This window comes from Ictidomys tridecemlineatus, unplaced genomic scaffold, assembly GCF_052094955.1.
Source record: "Ictidomys tridecemlineatus isolate mIctTri1 unplaced genomic scaffold, mIctTri1.hap1 Scaffold_761, whole genome shotgun sequence".
Lineage (NCBI taxonomy): Eukaryota > Metazoa > Chordata > Mammalia > Rodentia > Sciuridae > Ictidomys > Ictidomys tridecemlineatus.
The window spans coordinates 20,454-41,320 of record NW_027525565.1 but is presented as its reverse complement, the minus strand read 5'-3'; the positions used below and the strand labels follow the sequence as shown (position 1 = coordinate 41,320).

General features: G+C 56.4%; 2 protein-coding genes and 1 long non-coding RNA gene across 3 annotated transcripts; 2 read left to right on the top strand and 1 right to left on the bottom strand.

Moving 5' to 3' along the window:
• The first annotated feature begins 2,314 nt into the window (after window positions 1-2,314).
• Window positions 2,315-3,443, top strand: LOC101977256 (olfactory receptor 6Z7). The gene has a single exon (XM_005341521.4). It carries the CDS (start codon window positions 2,398-2,400, stop codon window positions 3,397-3,399), a length of 1,002 nt encoding a protein of 333 aa, XP_005341578.3. The 5' UTR covers window positions 2,315-2,397; the 3' UTR covers window positions 3,400-3,443.
• Window positions 3,444-9,089: 5,646 nt separating this feature from the next.
• On the bottom strand, window positions 9,090-10,784 carry LOC144374584 (uncharacterized). The gene is made up of 2 exons (XR_013433951.1): window positions 10,640-10,784; window positions 9,090-10,415 (listed from the first exon to the last, which is right to left on the bottom strand). It is a non-coding gene; the product is annotated as an uncharacterized LOC144374584 (long non-coding RNA).
• Window positions 10,785-11,951: 1,167 nt separating this feature from the next.
• Window positions 11,952-12,905, top strand: LOC144374583 (olfactory receptor 6Z7-like). The gene has a single exon (XM_078037343.1). The coding sequence runs from the start codon at window positions 11,967-11,969 to the stop codon at window positions 12,903-12,905; it is 939 nt and encodes a 312-aa protein (XP_077893469.1). The 5' UTR covers window positions 11,952-11,966.
• The last annotated feature ends 7,962 nt before the right edge of the window (window positions 12,906-20,867 follow it).

Here is a 20,867-nt window from a genome sequence, read left to right as displayed (position 1 = left end):
GGGGGCAGGGTGCCTGTGTGCCCCAAGAAATCCTGTACCTTCTGCTCCCATTTCCTTCGCCGGCCGGGACTCAGGACCCACGGCTTCACCTCCTGACCTTCAGTCACTTTCCTTATAAAATAAGGCAAATGGCAGCACGCTCACAAGGTCCTCGAGAGCTGGTGAAACCATGTCACCCAAGATCCCTGGCGCGGCCCTGGAGTGCAGGCGCACTGAGGAGCCATCACAGCGGTGCGCTCTGCACTGCGGCTCAGGCCACCTCTGTTCCACCTGCACCTGCTCTGGCCTCGCGGGGCCAGGGCCTTTCCGCGGGCTCTTCTCCCACCCACAGCTGCCCATGCCTCTCGTGACCCTCCGCCTCTTCCACGTCTCCACCTGCAGCCTCCCTCGTGGCCAGAACTCAGGTGGCCCCCACCCCTCCAGCATCCACTCCTCCTGGAACCACGCTTGAACTGTGCTTTTATTTAATACGTTGTTTCCTCCTGTGGAATCTGAAACCCACTGAAGTTCAAGCAATCCGTTGGTGCCCGGCAAGCTCTGGCCGCCTGAGGCTCTGTAAGTCCTACCTCACCAGGGCTTGGCGAGAGGAAGTGAGATGACCTGGGGCATCCTGAGCCGGGCAAGGCACACAGAGTGCAGGTGTCTCTTCAGGTAACGTAAGTCTGACGCTCGGGTGCCTTTCCCGTTCCATCCTCCCATCGGTTCATTCATTTTTATGAAAATGGGGTTTCTGTGCCAGGTGCTGTGCTGGGACCTGGGGCTGGAAGGGGCCTTAGATCCGCTCTGTGACCTCCACAGTGTCCTGGAGGTCAGCTCCACGGTGACAAGAACTCTTTTCAAGATAAATTATCAGTGAAGAGGGAGGAGTTGAACATGTGGGCGTTGGCCAAGACCCCACAGCTACGTGTTGGGAACTATCCCCCAAGGTGCACCCGGGAGACGGCAGCTGTCATCCGGCGTCAGGGACAAGGGCGACCTTGAGCACTTTCCTGTAAATGTCTTGCCCTACAATAAATCAGGCACAGACGGAGCGCCTACTGCTTAAGAGCAAGGAAGAGATGGAGCAGTGAGGGAGGTGGGGGCCGTGAGCCAGGGCTGTCAGACTGTCAATCACCTGGGGGTCTGGGCCCAAGTCCGGAGGTAGAGCCCCAGATAAGCTCAGCTTGGCTCAGGGAAATGCCAGGGGAAGCCAGGGCAGTGACCCTGAGGAGACCACTGGGCTCTGGGGAAGTGTGATCCTCACGGAGTGTGGGAAGTGGCCATGGAACTGGGGAGTTTCACCTGCAGAAAGAATACCTGGAGAGCTGAAAGTCCACTGTGAGAACTGCGGAGGAGGACGCAGGCTCCCAGGCACCCAGGGCAGCCTCCGCCCCCTCAGACGGTCCCCGGCACGGTCCTGCTCGGGAGAGTCCTGGTTTCTGTGCTGAGGGTGATAACATGAGGCCATGGAATCGGCACAGGGCTCAGGTCAGGTCCAGGAAGCCTCCTGGCTCGGTCCGGTGAGCCCGCTGCCCAGGGCCACAGAGCCGGGAAGCTGACCTCCGCTTGTTCCACACACAGAACCAAGAATGAAAATGAGTAGCAATGACAGGTCCTGACTCCAAGAATCCTGGAGGACTTCATCGTCAGAGTCCGGCCCCGGGCATAGGGGCAGTTCCTCTGGGGCTCAGCTTCCCCGGTGGACGGGGGTGCAGATGGCAGGGAAGTGCGTGTGACAGTGGACTGTCCCCCAGAGGGTCTGTCCCTCAGCAGGACCACGGCCCTTCTGCCGTCTTGACAACCATCCGTGATCCAGAGCACGATTCAGATCCAGGAAATACCACCCCGCTAGGAGATGAGGAGTGTCGTAGAATGAGCCATCTGGCACCATGACCAACTCTGCATTTTAGGAACACTGCAACCTGGTGGGTGGAAGACGAGCACAACTCGTAAGGTGGAAGAACAGGTTTTAGGTGTTGGGGGTTGTTTGTTGTTGTTGTTGTTCAAAAAGCTGAAATGAAAATGATTCTAGGGCTGGGGTTGTGGCTCAGTGGTTTGGCACGTATGAGGCCCTGGGTTTGATCCTCGGCACCACATAAAAATAAATAAATTAAATAAAGGTATTGTATCCATCTATAATTTTAAATTTTTTTTTAAATTTTGAAAAAGAGAATAATTCTAATTTCTTACAGTGAATTTTAATCTATTCCTTCACTTAATTTCATGGAAAGCAAATGTAATTCTCCCCAGTTTCTGATGGTCAGATTCTTTCCAAAGTCATATTTACTAAGACAATTAACTTGGGTAACCGAGTTCAAATTTTGTCTCATGAGCTTACAGCTTCTCTCTCTCAACAATTTCTAACATAAGACCAGTGGTCAGGTCACCAGGGCCTCTAGCCACTGTGGACACCTTGCAATGACGTTCTCACTATTATGCCTCTGCAGCCGGATATCAGCAGTCTCCTTTGTCTCCACACAGATGGAGCCGTCCCTGGAGCTGACCAACGGGACCAGGGTCCAGCAGTTCATCCTGCTGGGCTTGTCCACCAGGCTGGGCGTCAGGGGCGTCCTGTTTGCCGTCTTCCTGGCTCTCTACCTGCTGACCCTCCTGGAGAACACCCTCATCGTCTCCCTCATCTGCAGCCACAGCCAGCTCCGCAAGCCCATGTACTTCTTCCTGGGCAACCTCAGCTGCCTGGAGATGTGCTACGTGTCCGTCACCATGCCCACCCTGCTCCTGGGGCTGTGGGTGGGACCCTATCACATTTCCTTCGTGGCCTGCATGACCCAGCTCTTCTTCTTCATAGTCCTCATCTGCACGGAGTGCACGCTGCTGGCCTCCATGGCCTATGACCGCTACGTGGCCATCTGCCGCCCTCTGCACTACCCGCTGCTCATGCGGCCCCGGGTCTGTGTGGGTTTGGCTCTGACTTCATGGCTGGGGGGGCTGCTGGTCTCGGTGGCCAAGACCTCGTGCATCGCCAGCCTGTCCTACTGCGGCCCCAACGTGCTCAACCAGTTCTTCTGCGACGTCTCCCCCCTGCTCAACCTCTCCTGCACCCACGTGGCCCTCACGGAGCTGGTGGACTTCATCTCCGCCATCGTCATCTTCTGCGGGACTCTTCTGGTGGCGCTGGCCTCCTACGTGGCCATCGGGAGGGCGGTGCTGCGCATGCCCTCGGCCGCCGCCCGCCGCAAGGCCCTCTCCACCTGCGCCTCGCACCTGGTGGTGGTGGGCATCTTCTACTCGGCCGCCCTCTTCATCTACTGCCGCCCCAGCCGCATCAAGTCCATGGACCTCAACAAGGTGCTGTCGGTCATCTACACGGTGGCCACGCCCCTGTGCAACCCGGTCATCTACTGCCTGCGCAACAGGGAGGTCCACGCGGCGCTGCGCAGGACCCTCCGCGGGCCGTGACCCCGCCGCCCCCCGCCCGGGGCTCTCCCTCGCCTCCAGTCCTCCTGGGCCCAGCACCAGCGGTGACCTGGAAAACCAGAGGCCAGGCTGGAGGAGGGGTCCCCCAGGCGCTGAGTCCACATGCACGACATCAGCCTGAGCCACCGAGGGCTCGCGAGCCGAGGCCGCGGGGAAGGGGTGGCCAGAGGACGTGTCCCCCCAGGGGGAGGGTCTCAGCTCACGGCTAGAAGCGGAGTGAACACTGTCGTGTCCACCCAGCGGGTCCGTGTGTCCCCAGAACAGGGGTCACACGCAGGGGGCATGCTCCTCGTGTGCATGAAAACGTCAGGAAAAGCCCAGTGTCCAGTCCTAGGGATTTAAATATATTACATTAGTTGTGAGATGACCACGGTGACCTGAAAATAAGTGGATTTTGTGACGTGGAAATAGAACCAAGGTATACGTGCAGTAAAAAACCAAGTAAAGGGGTTGAAGACCTTTTGCTTTTCATTCTGTTGACTTCTTCACCGTCACCGAGGTGTGGTTGACAAGCACTGTGTGTTTTCCAGGTGTTTGTGGGTGCTCTGATGGACGGCAGAGTGCACGCGGTCACCTCAGCCAGCCGGCGCCGTCCCGCCCTGCCTCCTGGAGCCAAGCCTCACTCCCACTCTCATGCGTTTCAGAGTGCTGTGAGCTAGGTCCAGAGCCTTCACCCTGGGTCTCTCCTGGTCCCTGCAGGCCCCTTGGACACTCTGCCCCTGTGGAGCAGTGCCCTGGACTCCCATGTGAGTGAGGCCACCTGGTACTGTCCTCTCCGTCTGGGCTCCTTCTCTCAGCAGGACGTCCCTAGGCCACCCACACCATCAGACAGGCAGGGTCTGCCCTGTTGTGTCTCCTGAAAGACGGACGTCCTGCCGTTCTGCTGGCCAGAGCCGTGTGCTGCAGCCTGAAGCCAGAGAGCATGGCCCTGCCGTCTGGTCTCCCTTCTCCACGTGGCTTTGGCTCTTGCTGGCCCAAAAGAATTTTTAGGATTTTTTTCTGATCCTGTGAAATATATCGCTGGGATCTTGACAGGAATTGCGTTAAATCTGCGGGTCACTTGGAGAAGTGCAGACATTCCACAGTCTCATTGCGTCTGGCTCCTGAACCCAGGTGCCTTTCCATGTCCCCTGGGCCTGCTTGGACTTCTTCCCTCGTCGTGTGGTCCTTCTCAGCTTAGAGATCTCTCCCCTTCTCGGTTGATCTGGTCCCTATTGTTTTATCCTTTTTGATGCAACTGAGGTTGTCTTCCTGGTTTCTCTTGGAGGCAGGTCATCACTCTGTAAAGAGGGAGAAGTGGTTTTTACATGGGGGTTTGTATTTTGCTCCTTTACTGAATTCACTTATTGGTTCTCACAGTCTTTAGACGTGATGAGTAGCATCCTCTGCAAGCAGGGCTGTTTTCCTTCTTCCTTTCTGGTGGCACCCTTTCCTGGTCGGGTGGCTCTTTCTAGCACTTCCAGGAGTGCAGCTGGAGTGGAGACCTCCCATGGTGACAGGTCCACAGGAGAGGCTTGTGGCCCCCTAACCACCGTGCTAGCTCCTGGAGGTTGACAACACTTCCTTCCACACCCGTTTTATTTTTTTGAGCCTTTTCCAGAAAGGATGCGTTTTCTGCATCTATTGACCACATCTATTGAGTGTCACGCTGACTGACTTGCAGGTGCTTAAGCCAAGCGGCACCCCAGGGACAGGCCGTGTCCTGGACAGCCCATGGTGAGGCTCTTCTTAGCAGGCGGGTGAAGTTGGCTTGTGGTGCTTCTGGAGGGTGGTGTCAGTGCTCAGCAGGGTGCTGGCCTGCAGGTTCCGTGGCTCATCTTGGGGTCAAGGCATCGTGGACGCTGGCCTGCACGGTTTGGAAGGTCCCTCCACTTTGGGAGGTGTTTAAGGACCTGACCACGGTGCGGCGGGCCTGGGTCAGGAAGCCACCTGATAGAGCCTCTGCTCATTAGGATGCCTTATCACCACTCCGCCTCTCGGTGGGTTTGGTTCTTCCATTTCTTCCTGATTTGATCTTGGTAGGTTGTATCTTCCCAGGAATTCAATCAGTTCCCTCTTGACTATGGAATGTGTGGCCCATGGCCGTCTGTGACGGTTCACTCTGATCCTTTCTGTGCTGCCCGTCGGCCTTGGGCATGTTGCAGGGTGTGCCAGAACTTCCTTTCCCTGAGGGCCGGGTACAGAAGCCAGGTCTGGCTTCCTGTGCTCGTTGTGCCAGGGCCGTCGCCGCTCTGGGTCTGTCGGGGGGCAGAGATGGTGTGTGTGTGCATGTGTGTCTACAGACAGATGCGTTCACGTGGCTACACGTGTGTGCACTCAGCGTTCACGTGAACATGTGCAAACACGGGTACACACCAACACCCTGGCACACACGTGCCCCTCTGTCTGATCATCTCAAAACAGGTCTACCTGCACCCTCGCTGCCAGGCCCCTCGCTGCACGGGGGGGGGGCCCGCAGTCCCCTCTCACTTCCTCAGGGGAATCTGGCCCCCGCTTACCCATGACTGAGTCATTGGTCAGGATTTAAACTCAGAATTTCCAACCCATATCACTTTGGAGAGCAAACCAAAAAATAAGAAAAGAACACGAACCTTAGAAATAAAAAAGAAAAGTAAAGGAGAGGAAGGGGGATGGAGGGAGGAAGGAGGGAGGGGGTTCTGGAGACCAAATCAGAGCAGATCACGTCTCATCAGAGTGAATCCCACTGTCACGTGTGACCAAAAGGAACTCATAAGAAGTGTGTGTATAAAATACAGGCAGCGTTTAAGGAAAAATAAGAAATGCAAGCCTAAAAAATAAGGAGAGCAGACCTAAAAAATAGGACAAGAAAAGCGAGCCCAGTGGGAAAGGAGAGCCAACTGGACTCGGGGTCTGATCCCAGCTCTTTTCCTGTAAAGTCCACGTGTCAAAAGGCACGCGTCCTAGACCTTCAGTTCAGGTTTGGGACCTGGCCCATCGATGCACAGGACATTTGTTCAATTCTGGAAACTTCTCCCCGGGGCTTTTCCTCCCTGTTCCCTGCCACACACTGTGAATGCTCTGACTTCTGTGCGTGTCCACCACTGGGTTTTGCTCCGTGGACTCTCACATGAACAGGGTCCAGCTGTACATCCTTGGGATCAGCATCATCACCACGTCTGCAAGACCCACCCTCGCCGTGTGCACGGGCAGCTCCCCTGTCCATGGCCAAATCTCGTCCACATACGTGATGTGCAGCTTCTCGTGGGTGTGACGTGTCTGCTCACTCACCTGTGGGTGGACACTTCGGCTGTCTGGGGGTTGGGCAGTTGTTAATGAAGTTGTGGTCATTTGGGGCGCACTAGTTTAGTGGACACATTTTCATTTTTCTCGGGCACATTCTTTGGAGGAGAATTGCTGGGTCAAAGGATAGACCTACATCTAGCCTTATTAAAAGCTACCCCCAATGCAGTTCAAACCACCCAACAGGCTTTACAGGCCCCTCGGCAGTGTGAGAAGTGACGGTGACCCCCGCCTGCCAGCACTTGGGTCTGAGCTTGGATGGCAGCCAAGTCACTCACAGGGTGGGACTGGCAGCGTCCTGCTACTGAGTGCTTTCTCATGTCCTCTGGGGCCAGATGGTCTCCAGAGCCTTGTGCCGGCTCCTGAGCAGCACTTACACTAGTGACTCTGATGGTGGTGAGCTGTGCAGGACGTGAGCTTCGTCACCACCACTGGCTCCAGGATTGAGCCAGTTCTCAGCTCTGGGGCCCTTCCCACTGATGTGCAGGGGTCAGCTCTACTCAATTCCCGAGTTTTCCGCCCTGCACAACTGGAACCCTCCCCACTGACACTAACTCCCTTTCCCCAGCGCCCAGATGCAGGCCACAGCCCCGAGCTTGGCCGCTGTCACACTTTGTGCGAGTGGGCAGTGTGGTCCACAGGTGCAGGCTAGCTTCGCTCAGCCTGGTGCCTTCCTGCTCACCCCGGTGTGGCCCCTGTCAGAATGGCCTTCTGAGGCTGGGCTGCGTTCCCATGGGTGTGTGCCAGTTGTGCCTGTCCGTTCGTAACTGAGGGACACCTGGATTGCTTCCCGCCCTGGGCACTGTGCCGCTGTGAACACAGACATGCAAGCGTCCGTCTGTGCCTCTGCTCCTCACTGGAGGCATCTCCTGAGTCTCTAGTCTGCATAGATGGCTCCCCCTGGGGTCCCGGTGGCCATCAGGGCTTCTCAGAACAGGCCAGTGGGGAGGACACCGGTCAGGGCATGCTGAGTCCAGCTGAGGCTGGTCTGCAGGCCTCCGTCCTCTGAGCCTGCCTGCATAAGTCTCTGTGGAGTGTCAGCCAAGAGCTTCCTCCTCCCCGCCTCTCCTGCAAGTCCACAGACCCAGGGCGGGCCCCTGAGGTCCAGGGCGGGCCCCGAGGCCCAGAGCTCCAGCTTAAGCTCCCCTCCCTGGCTCCTCCTGGCCTCAGAGGGGACAGAGAGGAGGAGACGCAGGGCGGTGGGCGTGGGCCTGCCTCAGGACCAGGACCAGCTGCCCAGATGCCCTGAAGGGCTGCTCTCCCTCCTCTGGACAGAGGCTGAGGCACCTGGGCACCAGAGCATCAGGTGGGCACCTTGTGTTTCCTCCGACAGGGGAGGGGACCGAGCGACAGTCTTTGGGGTGACGACGAGGACCCTCTTTCACAGAGCCTCGGGCACCCAGGATAGCGGCTCAGGGCATGTGGTGAGGAAGCAGCAGCCGCGGCTGCCCTCGCTCCCATTCACAGCCACCACAGCAGGCCAAGGTGGCCATGCCACGAGGAAGGGACGTGCCCTGCGTGACTTCACAGTGCTGCTTCAGCCCCGATGCCCCCTCTGAGGCACGCAGCAGCCTCTGCCACGTGGAATCTGCTCATTTCAGGGGCCGGCAGCCACTGTCCCTCAGCACAGGCAAAGGAGGTGTAAGCAGGTCACACAACTCTCCCAGACCCACATCCTTCACAGTCCCAGGCACCTAGAGGCTGAGCTATGGGTCTCCCGTGCCATCGAGCCCCTGGGTCCTGCTGCGCTGCTGTCCCCACACACCTGGCTGGCGGACCGTGCAGAGTGGCTCTACCCGCCAAGGCTGCGCCCTCCTGAGAGTCCTGGACCTGGCTGAGGACCCGCGGTTCCTGGTTAACGCCTGGGCTCAAGCTTCAGCCTCCAGCGCGTTCCCTCTCTTCACTGGGGAAGGGTGTGATTCCAGGGATCGGCTGAAGAGGGAAGAGCCGAGCCGCCCACTCCCACACGCCCCAGCCTGGCCCAGCTCCCGTGGCAGCAGAAGCCAGAGCTGCCTCCGCTCTCCACTCCCTCCACCCAGGGGGGCTCTGCACATTTTAGGATGGAATGACTTCGGGTTTGTTTTTTGTTTTTCAGTTCTTGGGCTCAATGTGCTGAACCTTTGGGGTGGAGTTTTGGGTAGTTCTACACATTACCTGGGGGAATTTCAGGACCTCAACTCGCTGGCCACATTAGGTGACCCCAAAAAAGGATTCATGATGCAGGTGAGTATTTAGTGGAAATGGCAGCAGAAGGAAGAAGGCCAGAGGCAGGTCCAGGGAGGATGGACAGTGAAGCATCTCAGTAGGAGGGAGGCTGAGGAGGCTGAGGACGCTCCTCGGAGAGGCCAGAGGAGGCCAGGTGAGCGGGGGAAGCAGTACCCCCTGAGACTCACTGAGACCAACGCCAGGTGTTGAGGGGCACATGTTTATTCAGCTTAAAGAACAGCTTCACCAGCCGGGAGTGGGGACGGGCCAAAGGAAGGGTCCACCCCCAGGACTGGCACTGGCCTGGACTTTTACACAAGTTCAGAGAGTAGCTACCAAATGTGGGGCTATCCTTTTCCTACTCCCCCCAGCAGCCCTGTGGGAAAGCGGTAACATACCTGTTGCACTGATTGGTAAACAGCCCAGAAAGACGAGGCCCAGCCCAAAGTCGCGGGTGAGGTGAGGCACGCTGCACTGTGGACTCACCTCCCTCAAACTCTGTGCAAGCATGTCCGGATTTACACCAGGAAAGGGCCACACGGTGCATGTTCTAACTGTGGCTGGAAAGGTGTACAAGTTAATGGGCGCGGAACTCGTCAGTCCCAAGGACTCCTTTAGCTCATTATCCTTGTGCTTTCTCCAAACGCTGGACCTCAAGCGCTTCCCACATCCCCAGACCTGCTTCCCGGGAAACTCTGGTTCTGATGAGGAGAAGGTGGTGGCAAGGACCCTGCTGGTGCCGTGGGGGAGCTTCCTCAAACCCCCTGGCTCCGGCACTAGCAGCAGGCAGCATCCTTACAAACCAGCAAACCTTTCAAGTTCTTGTTCGCTGGTCCAATGGCTATTAAAACCTGAGATGGAGGCTCTTCCAGAACCAAAGAGAGGAAAGGCACAGGACATGGGGGGAGCCCAGTCTGCACCCAGGTCTGCCGCTCCCGCTCTGCTCCCAGGGAAGCTGCCCATCTCTCCGAGCTCAGTTCCTGCCGCTCCAGAGACCAGCACCCTCACAGAGGTGTGGTGGGAATTTAGGGAACTGTGGGAAGCGTGCGCGCAGTGCCCGGCTGGGAAAGAGCTCAGCCCAGTGCTCACTGTCACCTCCACGGGGAGGACCCTTGCAGAGGGGTGCTGCTGCTCTATGCTGGATGGCGGGACGCGGGCTCAGGAGTGGCGTGCGTGGTCCCCTTTGCCTCACATGCAGGACTCCGTGCAGATGCTTTGACTCTCTGAGCATCTGTCACCTCCCTTGTGAAGTGAGGATCCTGACGACATTTTAGCATGTTGGACTGGTCCTTGAGAGAACCAGGGGAGCCGCAGGGAGAGAGAGGGAGTGGGAGGGAGGGAGACTGAGAGCAGGAAGGTTGAACCCAGGGCCGCCTCGGGCTCAGGTCTGGAGGTGGAGTCTCTTCCTTGCCACCCGCGGGGTCCCAGCGAGGCAAGAATGAGCAGCTGGGCCACGCTCACCTTCTCCTTGGAGGATCGCTGCTGGGGACTTGGCTGTGGGCTCCCAGGCCAGGTTGGTGGGGCTGTCTCACCTGGAGAGAGGACGGTGGCGCCCAGCTCGCAGAGAAGCAGGTGGAGACTTGTGGGTCCTGCCCAGGGGGCGCCTCCAGCGCCCGTGTGCGGTCCTCTGGCTGCAGCGCCCCCCACCTCCTCCGCAGGGTTCCCCAGGATCCCCCCACAGCCTCCTCCATCACTGGCACGAGTCGCCTTCCCCTCCCCGTCTGAGGACCATCTGCAGAGCCCACCTAGCTCTCACCCTCGTGAAATCGCTCTGTCTTCTTATCTCTCTGCTTCTCCATTGTCCCTCTTCCCCAGCAGTGACCATCTGTCCAGGGCTTCCCAGGGCCCTGTGGGGAAGGAGCTCAGCACAGCCGTGCGGTGGATTCTGTGCACAGCAGCCTGCACTGAGAAGAAAGCTGTGCTAGCTCTGCAGACCCGACCGGACAGGGTCCGCCATCCCCTGCCCAGCACCACGCTCAGGTGAACAGAACCGGCAGCCGTGACGCCGCCTGCTGGGTCGGTCCTTCCTGATCTCTCACCTGGCTGTGTGCGTGCAGGAGAGTGAATCTGCCTGTCTGAGCCTCCCATCTGCCCAATGGGACAGAACCAAAGAAAAAACCAGGTTTCATGGCAGATTCCCGGCACTTACAAAAGGCTCACAACTTATGGAAGTTTTATGGCTAGATTCTGTGTCCCATTTACGTCAATAAGGCCGGGCATGGTGGCACACCCCTGTAATCCCAGCAACATGGAGACTGAGGCAGGGGGATCACAGGATCCAGGCCAACCTCAGCAACTTAGCGAGACCCTGTCTCAAAGTAAAGATAGATGAGGGCTGGGGATGTAGCTCGGTAGTCAAGTGCCCCTGAGTTCAATCCCCAGGACCACAACCAAAAATAATATTATTTTCTATGTGAACTCTGGCTGCCTCAACAGTAGCAGAGGGTTATATACCAAAAGTGTCTATGATCACAGAGTTTGGGTGCAGTTCGTGATGGTCCAGCCTCCTGCTCAACGCTGTGTCAGTTTTTGTGGGAATCCTTCTTTGACACCGATAGAAAACTACCTCTTGTCTTCCTTGGATATTACGATTGCTGACCCCCGGCATAATATAATTCCAGAAAATAAAATCACATTAAGTGTAATGTTCTTGGAAGAACACAGCTGACAGTCTTGCTCTACTCTGGATTCATACTGAATTTCTATGTGGAGTTTAAAAAGAAAATTAAGTTAATTTGGAAAGGACATCTGTATCGCAAAGCTCATAATGAAAACAATTTGAGTTTATTTGTTAGAGACACTTGACATTCAGTGCTTTGCTTAATTAAACCACCTCAGGAAAGAGAAATGTTATTCTCTGGGGCTTCATTTGGGGAAAATATTTCCACATGAACCGATTTAGTAAAAACAGTGACTGTGTTCAGAATTTGCCTCCAAAATCCCCGGTCGGTTCCCCCTAGATTCCGGCAGAGGTGTGGCTGGGATATCTCGGGTGGCTCCGGCCATGAGGACGTCCTTCTGATCTGGGCTACTGAGCTTGTGCCAGCACCAGAACTTGAGCAGTCTCCTTTGTCTCCACACAGATGGAGCCGTCCCTGGAGCTGGCCAACGGGACCAGGGTCCAGCAGTTCATCCTGCTGGGCTTGTCCACCAGGATGGGCGTCAGGGGCGTCCTGTTTGCCGTCTTCCTGGCTCTCTACCTGCTGACCCTCCTGGAGAACACCCTCATCGTCTCCCTCATCTGCAGCCACAGCCAGCTCCGCAAGCCCATGTACTTCTTCCTGGGCAACCTCAGCTGCCTGGAGATGTGCTACGTGTCCGTCACCATGCCCACCCTGCTCCTGGGGCTGTGGGTGGGACCCTACCACCTTTCCTTCGTGGCCTGCATGACCCAGCTCTTCTTCTTTGTCTCCCTCATCTGCACAGAGTGCACGCTGCTGGCCTCCATGGCCTATGACCGCTACGTGGCCATCTGCCGCCCTTTGCACTACCCACTGCTCATGCGGCCCCGGGTCTGTGTGGGTTTGGCTCTGACTTCATGGCTGGGGGGGTTGGTGGTCTCTGCGGTCAAGACCTCGTGCATCGCCAGCCTGTCCTACTGCGGCCCCAACGTGCTCAACCAGTTCTTCTGCGACGTCTCCCCCCTGCTCAACCTCTCCTGCACCCACGTGGCCCTCACCGAGCTGGTAGACTTCATCTCCGCCATCGTCATCTTCTGCGGGACCCTTCTGGTGGCGCTGGCCTCCTACGTGGCCATCGGGAGGGCGGTGCTGCGCATGCCCTCGGCCGCCGCCCGCCGCAAGGCCCTCTCCACCTGCGCCTCGCACCTGGTGGTGGTGGGCATCTTCTACTCGGCCGCCCTCTTCATCTACTGCCGCCCCAGCCGCATCAAGTCCATGGACCTCAACAAGGTGCTGTCGGTCATCTACACGGTGGCCACGCCCCTGTGCAACCCGGTCATCTACTGCCTGCGCAACAGGGAGGTCCACGCAGCGCTGCGCAGGACCCTCCGCGGGCCGTGACCCCGCCGCCCCCCGCCCGGGGCTCTCCCTCGCCTCCAGTCCTCCTGGGCCCAGCACCAGCGGTGACCTGGAAAACCAGAGGCCAGGCTGGAGGAGGGGTCCCCCAGGCGCTGAGTCCACATGCACGACATCAGCCTGAGCCACGGAGGGCGCGCGAGCCGAGGCCGCGGGGAAGGGGTGGCCAGAGGACGTGTCCGCGGCCGCCCAGGGGGAGGGTCTCAGCTCACGGCTAGAAGCGGAGTGAACACCGTCCTGTCCACCCAGCGGGTCCGTGTGTCCCCAGAACAGGGGTCACACGCAGGGTGGGCGTGCCCCTCGTGTGCATGAAAACATCAGAGGTAAGCTAAATGCCCATCGGAAAGGTGTGGTGACCAGCGGAGGTGGTCCTCGCCCACGTCCCAGCCGCCGGGGAGCCGAGTCAGGAGGATCAGGAGTTCAACGTCGGCCTCAGCAACTTAGCCTCGTCCAGTCTCCGAATAAAATATAAAAAAGGCTGGGGATGTGGGTGCAGTGGTTCAGTGCCCCGGTCCAATCTCTGGTACCACAAAGAAAAGTGTGGGCTGAACTCTATTATGGGACATCGATGACAGGAGAAACCATGAGCTACTTAAACGCATTGTGTGTCTTGATGGAAGTGTGACCAAGTTACACATGTGAAGTACAACACACCAGAAGAGAAGTCGATCCTGTGCAAGTTGATAAAAGCCACCAAGTGGAACAACGCGGAAATTCTCTGTGAGCTTTGCTGGTTGTTTTACTTAGTTGGGGAATAATCACCACTAAGGTCAGTTGGTTCAGCAGGCCCGGTGACTGGCTGTGCCTGTGCAACCCTCCCTGGTTGGCCGTGGGTGCAGGAACACGGAAGGGGACTCCTGCTGCAGTCCAACCTCTCTGCCATGAGGCTCTGCGGCACCCGGTCCTCGAGGTCTGGCCTCTGGCCTCTGCTCACTGCGCCCTTGGCCAGCTCCCAGCTCCCAGTCCTCCACAGGGCTGGCCCCTGCTCCGTTCTGGCCCATCCAGCTCCCTGTGTCCTGTGAGTAAGTCCCTTGTCCCTCTGTACAGCCCACTTCACCCAGCTCAAGGCCTTCCGTCTGTCCGTCCATCCATCCATCCTCCATTCTCCTTTTTTTTTTTTTTTTGGTACTGGGGTTTGAACTTAGGGGCACTCAACCACTGAGCCCCAGCCCCAGCCCCATTTTGTATTTTATTTAGAGACAGGGTCCCACTAAATTAATTAGGGTCTCGATAAATCGCTGAGGCTGGCTTTGAATTCATGATTCTCCTGCCCCAGCCTCCTGAGTGGCTGGGATTACAGGTGTGTGCCCCGCACTTGGCTGAATTTTCTTTTTTTTAAGAAAAAAAAATTTAATAAAAATAATTTGAGGCAGTGGATGTGAAAATATCAATTATGTTGATTCTGAGTTCTTCCGAGAGAAGCTGCCATGTAACTTTGGGTTTCCTGATGTTTCTGGGGGCAACGTTTCTTTCTTTTTATTTAACAAAATGTGAGAAGTCTGGGAGATGTTAAAATAGCAACTGGCTTGCGTCAGGGTTCTCCCGGGAAACACTGACCGTACCAGGGTTTCGTGGTATTCTACAGTCTGATCAGTTCTTTCACACCCTGCAATCTGAGGGTGTGTCTGCCAGCTCACTGCTGTGAGGTGACACCACCCCGTCACCCATTCCAGGACTCGGGGACCCGTGGAGAGGGTCTGGAGATGCAGGAAGGGCAGGGTGCTAACCTCGCGCCTTGTCTCCAAGGCCCCTCCATCTGGTAGCTGCCAGAATTTCCTTCTTTCTAAGGGTGAATACCGTCCCGTGGCACGTCCCCGATGGCACTGGGCTCTAAGCCGCTGTGGACAGAGTACACGTCCCTTTTCGTTCTTCCTTCAGGGGAAGCGTTTCTGAGCCCCTGGTGTGCACCAGGAGGCCCCCTGTGGTCCCCGGCTTCATGAGGGCTGCTCGAGGCAAGCCCTGACACACTGACCCACGCCAGCACTGGTCAGCTGGAGGCTGGAGCTGCCCCTGAGCACAGGCCTGGGACGGTGAAGACGTTACAAGGCACAGTGACCTGGTCTGAGGTGGCGTGGAGGCCGCCCTTCCTCTGCCCCTCCTCCGCAGAACTTTCCTCCCGCCTCTCCTGTCCACAGAGACAGGGCGGCCCCCGAGGCCCAGAGCTCCGGCTTAAGCTCCCCTCCCTGGCTCCTCCTCACGGGAGCCAGAGCAGGAGGAGACGCAGCGCGGGTGGGCAGGTGGGCCTGCGCCTCCTCAGGACCAAGACCAGCTGCCCCCCAGATGGACTGAAGGGCTGCCCCCCCTCCTCTGGACAGAGGCTGAGTTCTGCCACCAGGTGAGGAGACCAAGGGCAGCTGCAGACCTGAGCTGACCCGGGCTCAGGATGTCCGCTGAGAGAGCAGCCGGTGGGCACACACACGTGCACCTAAGCCATGAGGGGCAGGGGCTTCCGGAGGGCCACACGCGGGGAGGGGGGAGCAGCCCTGGGCCTGACTTCAGCCTCTGTCAGCCGTGATGCTCCTCCATCCCTAAGAGTCCGGCCTCAGTGGCTACTCTCCCAGCACTTCTCAATCTCAGGGAGAACTGGTCACCTAAGAGCAGGTGAGACAGCGGAGAGGGCCCAGAGTACACTGTGCATCTCCAGCAACTGAGTCTTGTCAAAGGGGCCAAAAACATACGCCCAGGAAGGATAGTCGCTCAACAAATGGTGCCGGGGAAACGGGCTATTCACATAGAAGAGCCACTTAAAATAGACTTTGTCTATCCCCCTGCACAAAAATCAACTCACAGACTGCTCCTAGGCCCTAAGGAAAACCCCAGTTTTTCAATCTGTAAAAAGGAAACAGGGAAAATACTGCAGGACATGGGAACAGGCAGTTATTTTCTAGATAGGACTACAAAAGCCAAGGAAATAAAGGCAAGAATTGAGAAAAACAATTACATCCAACACACACACACACAAAAAAAAACTTCTGCATTGCAAAGGAGACAATCAACAGAGTAAAGATCATCCTGCTGAGTGAAAGGAAATATTTGCTATTCATCTGGTTCAGCATTAATATCTACACTGTAAAGAATTCAAAAAAACATGACCAATAAGAAATAATGTAGCTAATAAATGGGAAAATTATTTGAAGAGACTTCACAAAGAGGAAGTACTGATGGCCCATGATTACACGAATAAAGCTCCGTATCTTTTGCCCTTAGAGAGATTAAAATCAAGACTATATTGAAATCTCCCCTATACTTGATGTAGGATTATTGAACCATAAATAAGAATGACATTTGCAGGGAAATGGGTGGAACAGCAGGATATGATGTTAAGCTACATAATCCAGACACAGAAAGATATGTCTTGCCCTTTTTTTCTCCTATGTGGAAACTACAAAGTGAAAAATGATGATCTGAAAGTTGAAGAGACTCTTTAGGAACTGGGAAGGGTGGGCGGGAAGGGCGGAAGGTGAAGGTACAGTGGTGGGGAGCATGAGGATGTGGGCAGGAACGGGCGTGTCCCGTGAATCTCCCCACTGGGCGGTGACGGGTGTCAGTGATTATGATTCTGAACAGCACTTTGGAATGAAGCCATAGAAATCCTAAAATATATATATATATATATATATATAGTAGGTGAGGCAAAAGTGGGACGTTTCCTCCATGTGTGTGGCATGTCAAGGGACATCCTCTGTCATATATACCTAAAAAGGACAAATAAAAATCAAAAAGAAAAAAATGAATCCCCCCGAAAACAAAGAGCAGGTGAGGGCTGGGGCTGGGCTCCGTGGCACAGTGCTTGTGTAGCGCGTGGGAGGCCCTGGGTTTGATCCTCAGCACCACATTAAAAAATAGGTAAAGTAAAGGTATTTAAAAAAAAAAAAAGCGTGGGTGAAGTGGGCCCACTGCCCTCGTCGTGGAATGAAGAGAACGAAGACTGTGAGCGAGTTCTTCTTCTGGCTAAGAGTCTATTTCCTCATGAGGAAAAATTCTGGGTTTCCAGGAAGACAGCGGTTCCAGTCCCAGTCCAGTACGGCCCCTGGGCCGGAGCCTCTGACCACTTTCCCTCCCACGGCCGGGAGATCACCTGCGCCCCAAGGCACACTGCGAGAGGCCCTGATTTTGAAAAGCAGTTGAAACTCTGCGGGTCCAGTCGCCCGCTCCAGGCTCAGAGGCAGGAAGGACGTGAGGCCATCCCCCGGGAGCAGTGGCCAGCTCTCATCAGCCCGCACCTTCGAACCGAGCACAGGCGTTGACAGGGAGTTGGTGGGTAAGCGTTGAGGGGGGACTGGCGTTCAGCACCCTGTGCTGGACTCGAGGTGCTGGGGAGCCCGTGGGGTGCACCCACAGGAGGCAGCAGATTTTCCGGAGCATTGCACCTGGAATGGCAGCGAGCAACCCGGGAAGAGACTCGGGGAGGTGCCCAGCCTGGGTGGGTGCAGGGGGAGAAAGAGAGGCAGAGCTGGGGGGCAGCCTTGAGGGGCCAGAGGACAGGAGGCAGCTGAGGTGGAGACGGCGCTCCAGCGGCCAGCCTGAGCTGGACAGGGCGCTCCGTCCCCGCGGACACCCCTCCTGCAGTGTCAGACCCAGTCAGTGAGCTCCTGCTGAGGCGGCTGAAGCACCTGCCCGACTCTCCACACGTCCAGCGTGACCTCAGGCCTCCCCTGACCTCGGCCTGCCTCGGGCTCCAAGCCAGAACCACAGGGTAGCCCCACGGGCCCTCGGCCTGTTACTGGGGGGATTAAATTCAAACCATAGCCACAGTGTCCATCACCATTAAATTTCACATTCAGAAGAAGCATTTTAAATAATAATGAATAAGTCAGATTTATTTATTTTTTATGTATCGATGGCAGAGGAATGCATCACGATTCTTATTCCACAGATGGAGCCCAGTTTTCCATCTCCCTGGTTGTACACACAGTATAGTGACGCCGATTTATGTCTTCCTTCACACCTGTGCTTTGGAAATAATGACCATCACATTCCACCCTCATTTCTAACCCTAGCCCCCTCCCTTGCCCAATAAGTCAGATTTATAAAGTCCATCACCGCTAATTGTTTGGGTTTTTATTTATTTATTTATTGTTCTTCTGAGATATCCGTGACAGTAGCGTGTGCTTTGACATTTGAGACATGGAGTATATCTTATTCTAATTAGGGTCCCATTCTCGGGGTTGTGTGTGATGTGGAGTTTCAGTGGTGGTGTATTCATTTACGACGCAGGAAAGCGATGTCGGATTCATTCTCCTGTGTTCCTACTCTCTTCCCTCCCTTCCCATCAGTCTCCTTTGTCTGATCCAGTGGACTTCTATTCCTCCCTGCCCCCCTTATTGTGTATTAGCGTCTGCATATGAGAACATTCAACCTTTGGTCTGTGGGGTCTGGCTGATTTCACTAAGCACGATAGTCTCCAGTTCATCCATTTAGCAGCAAATGCCACGATTTCATTCTTCTTTGTGGCTGAATAACATTCCATATGTATGTAGACCACATTTTCCTTATCCATCATCTGTTGAAGGGCACCTACGTTGGTCCCCTCGCTTGGCTCTTGTGGATTGAGCTGCTGTAAACATCCATCATTGTTCATCTTTATCTGATTAACAGAAATTTATTAGAATGCTAATTTCGTGGGAAGCACTTTTATGTGTTGAGATACTAATAGAGAATATAGTGAACAAGTGAAGTCCTTTCCTAAGACACACACACACACACACACACACTCACACACTCACACACACTCACACACACCACATCCTGGTAGATGATTTAAAGACAGCAGGTTCTGCTGGGTCTGGCCTGGATACTTCACTTTTCCTTTATGCTCAACAGAGCCAAGTAATACCTCTGTTTCTCTCATTGAATAATTGGGCCTTTATAAGAGAACTGGCCCTCGGGTAAAACTGGTTTCCTTACAGATCATTTTAAACAAGAATAAGATGCAGTTGAATTTCCAAACGAGCAAACGCAGCCGAAAGGTAAGTCCCTCAGGTCATTCTGAAGGTCCTGAAGGTGACTGTGTTTGTAAATGATCTTTAATTGGTTCTGAGCTGGGTTTCAGGAGACACTTTCCTTCAGTGAGAACCAGTCTGCACCGGCGCTCGGGCGTGGCCGGTCTGGGCAGTTACTCAGTGCCCAGGCTCGGGTCCCCGCGGTGGGGCGAGGCGGAGCATCCCTGGGGAGGTACTGGGCTCCACGCAGCTCGGCCCTGGTGGCCACCGTGGCCCCACACTCGCTGCCCCACTCAGCACCTGGCAGCCCACCTGTGCTCAGGGAGGACGGCGGGGCCTGGGGGTGGGCTGGGAGGTGACACAGGGAGCTGAGCTGGGAGGTGGGCCAGGGAGCTGAGCTGGGGAGGTGACACAGGGAGCTGAGCTGGGAGGTGACACAGGGAGCTGAGCTGGGGAGGTGACACAGGGAGCTGAGCTGGGAGGTGACACAGGGAGCTGAGCTGGGAGGTGACACAGGGAGCTGAGCTGGGGAGGTGACACAGGGAGCTGGGCTGGGGAGGTGACACAGGGAGCTGAGCTGGGAGGTGACACAGGGAGCTGAGCTGGGAGGTGACACAGGGAGCTGAGCTGGGGAGGTGACACAGGGAGCTGAGCTGGGAGGTGACACAGGGAGCTGAGCTGGGGAGGTGACACAGGGAGCTGAGCTGGGAGGTGACACAGGGAGCTGAGCTGGGAGGTGACACAGGGAGCTGAGCTGGGGAGGTGACACAGGGAGCTGAGCTGGGGAGGTGACACAGGGAGCTGAGCTGGGAGGTGACACAGGGAGCTGAGCTGGGAGGTGACACAGGGAGATGAGCTGGGGAGGTGACACAGGGAGCTGAGCTGGGAGGTGACACAGGGAGCTGAGCTGGGAGGTGACACAGGGAGCTGAGCTGGGAGGTGACACAGGGAGCTGAGCTGGGAGGTGGGCCGAGGAGCTGGGCTGGGTAGGTGACACAGGGAGCTGAGCTGGGGAGGTGACACAGGGAGCTGAGCTGGGAGGTGGGCCGAGGAGCTGGGCTGGGTAGGTGACACAGGGAGCTGAGCTGGGGAGGTGACACAGGGAGCTGAGCTGGGAGGTGACACAGGGAGCTGAGCTGGGAGGTGGGCCGAGGAGCTGGGCTGGGTAGGTGACACAGGGAGCTGAGCTGGGAGGTGACACAGGGAGCTGAGCTGGGAGGTGGGCCGAGGAGCTGGGCTGGGTAGGTGACACAGGGAGCTGAGCTGGGAGGTGGGCCGAGGAGCTGGGCTGGGTAGGTGACACAGGGAGCTGAGCTGGGGAGGTGACACAGGGAGCTGAGCTGGGGAGGTGACACAGGGAGCTGAGCTGGGAGGTGACACAGGGAGCTGAGCTGGGGAGGTGACACAGGGAGCTGAGCTGGGAGGTGACACAGGGAGCTGAGCTGGGAGGTGACACAGGGAGCTGAGCTGGGAGGTGGGCCGAGGAGCTGGGCTGGGTTGACGCAGGCTCCGGCCACCAGAGGCAGCCATTGTAGAGGTGTGGCTGTTGGACCATGGGCCCGTTACTCCCATGGTTTCTTCCAGGCCTCACTTTCCTCAGAGTCAGAGTGGAAAGCAGGAAGTGTGCACCATAACTGGACCAGGGAAGGACCTGGCCGCTGGCCTCCTGCCACAGGGCAGGCAGCTTGTGTGGGACCTGCTGGGGCTCTTCCTTCTGTGGGTGACACACAGCACAGAGAAGGCTGGAGATGCATTTAAACAGAAGCATGTGCAACAAGGGAGCTGTACTACCCTCCTGCAGGCTCAGATGATACTGTGAGCATACGCAGGTCACAACAAGAGGAAGTCATCCCGATAGACCCCTCGGACTCCAGGCTGAAGAGGCCAGGCCCCCAGGCTCTCAGAACAGCTGCTGGACGTCCGTCCGCTCACCTGATTTTCGTAACACACTCGGGGGAAGCAGGTGTTGATCTCCCAATTTTTAGAACCTTGAATTGTTTGTATA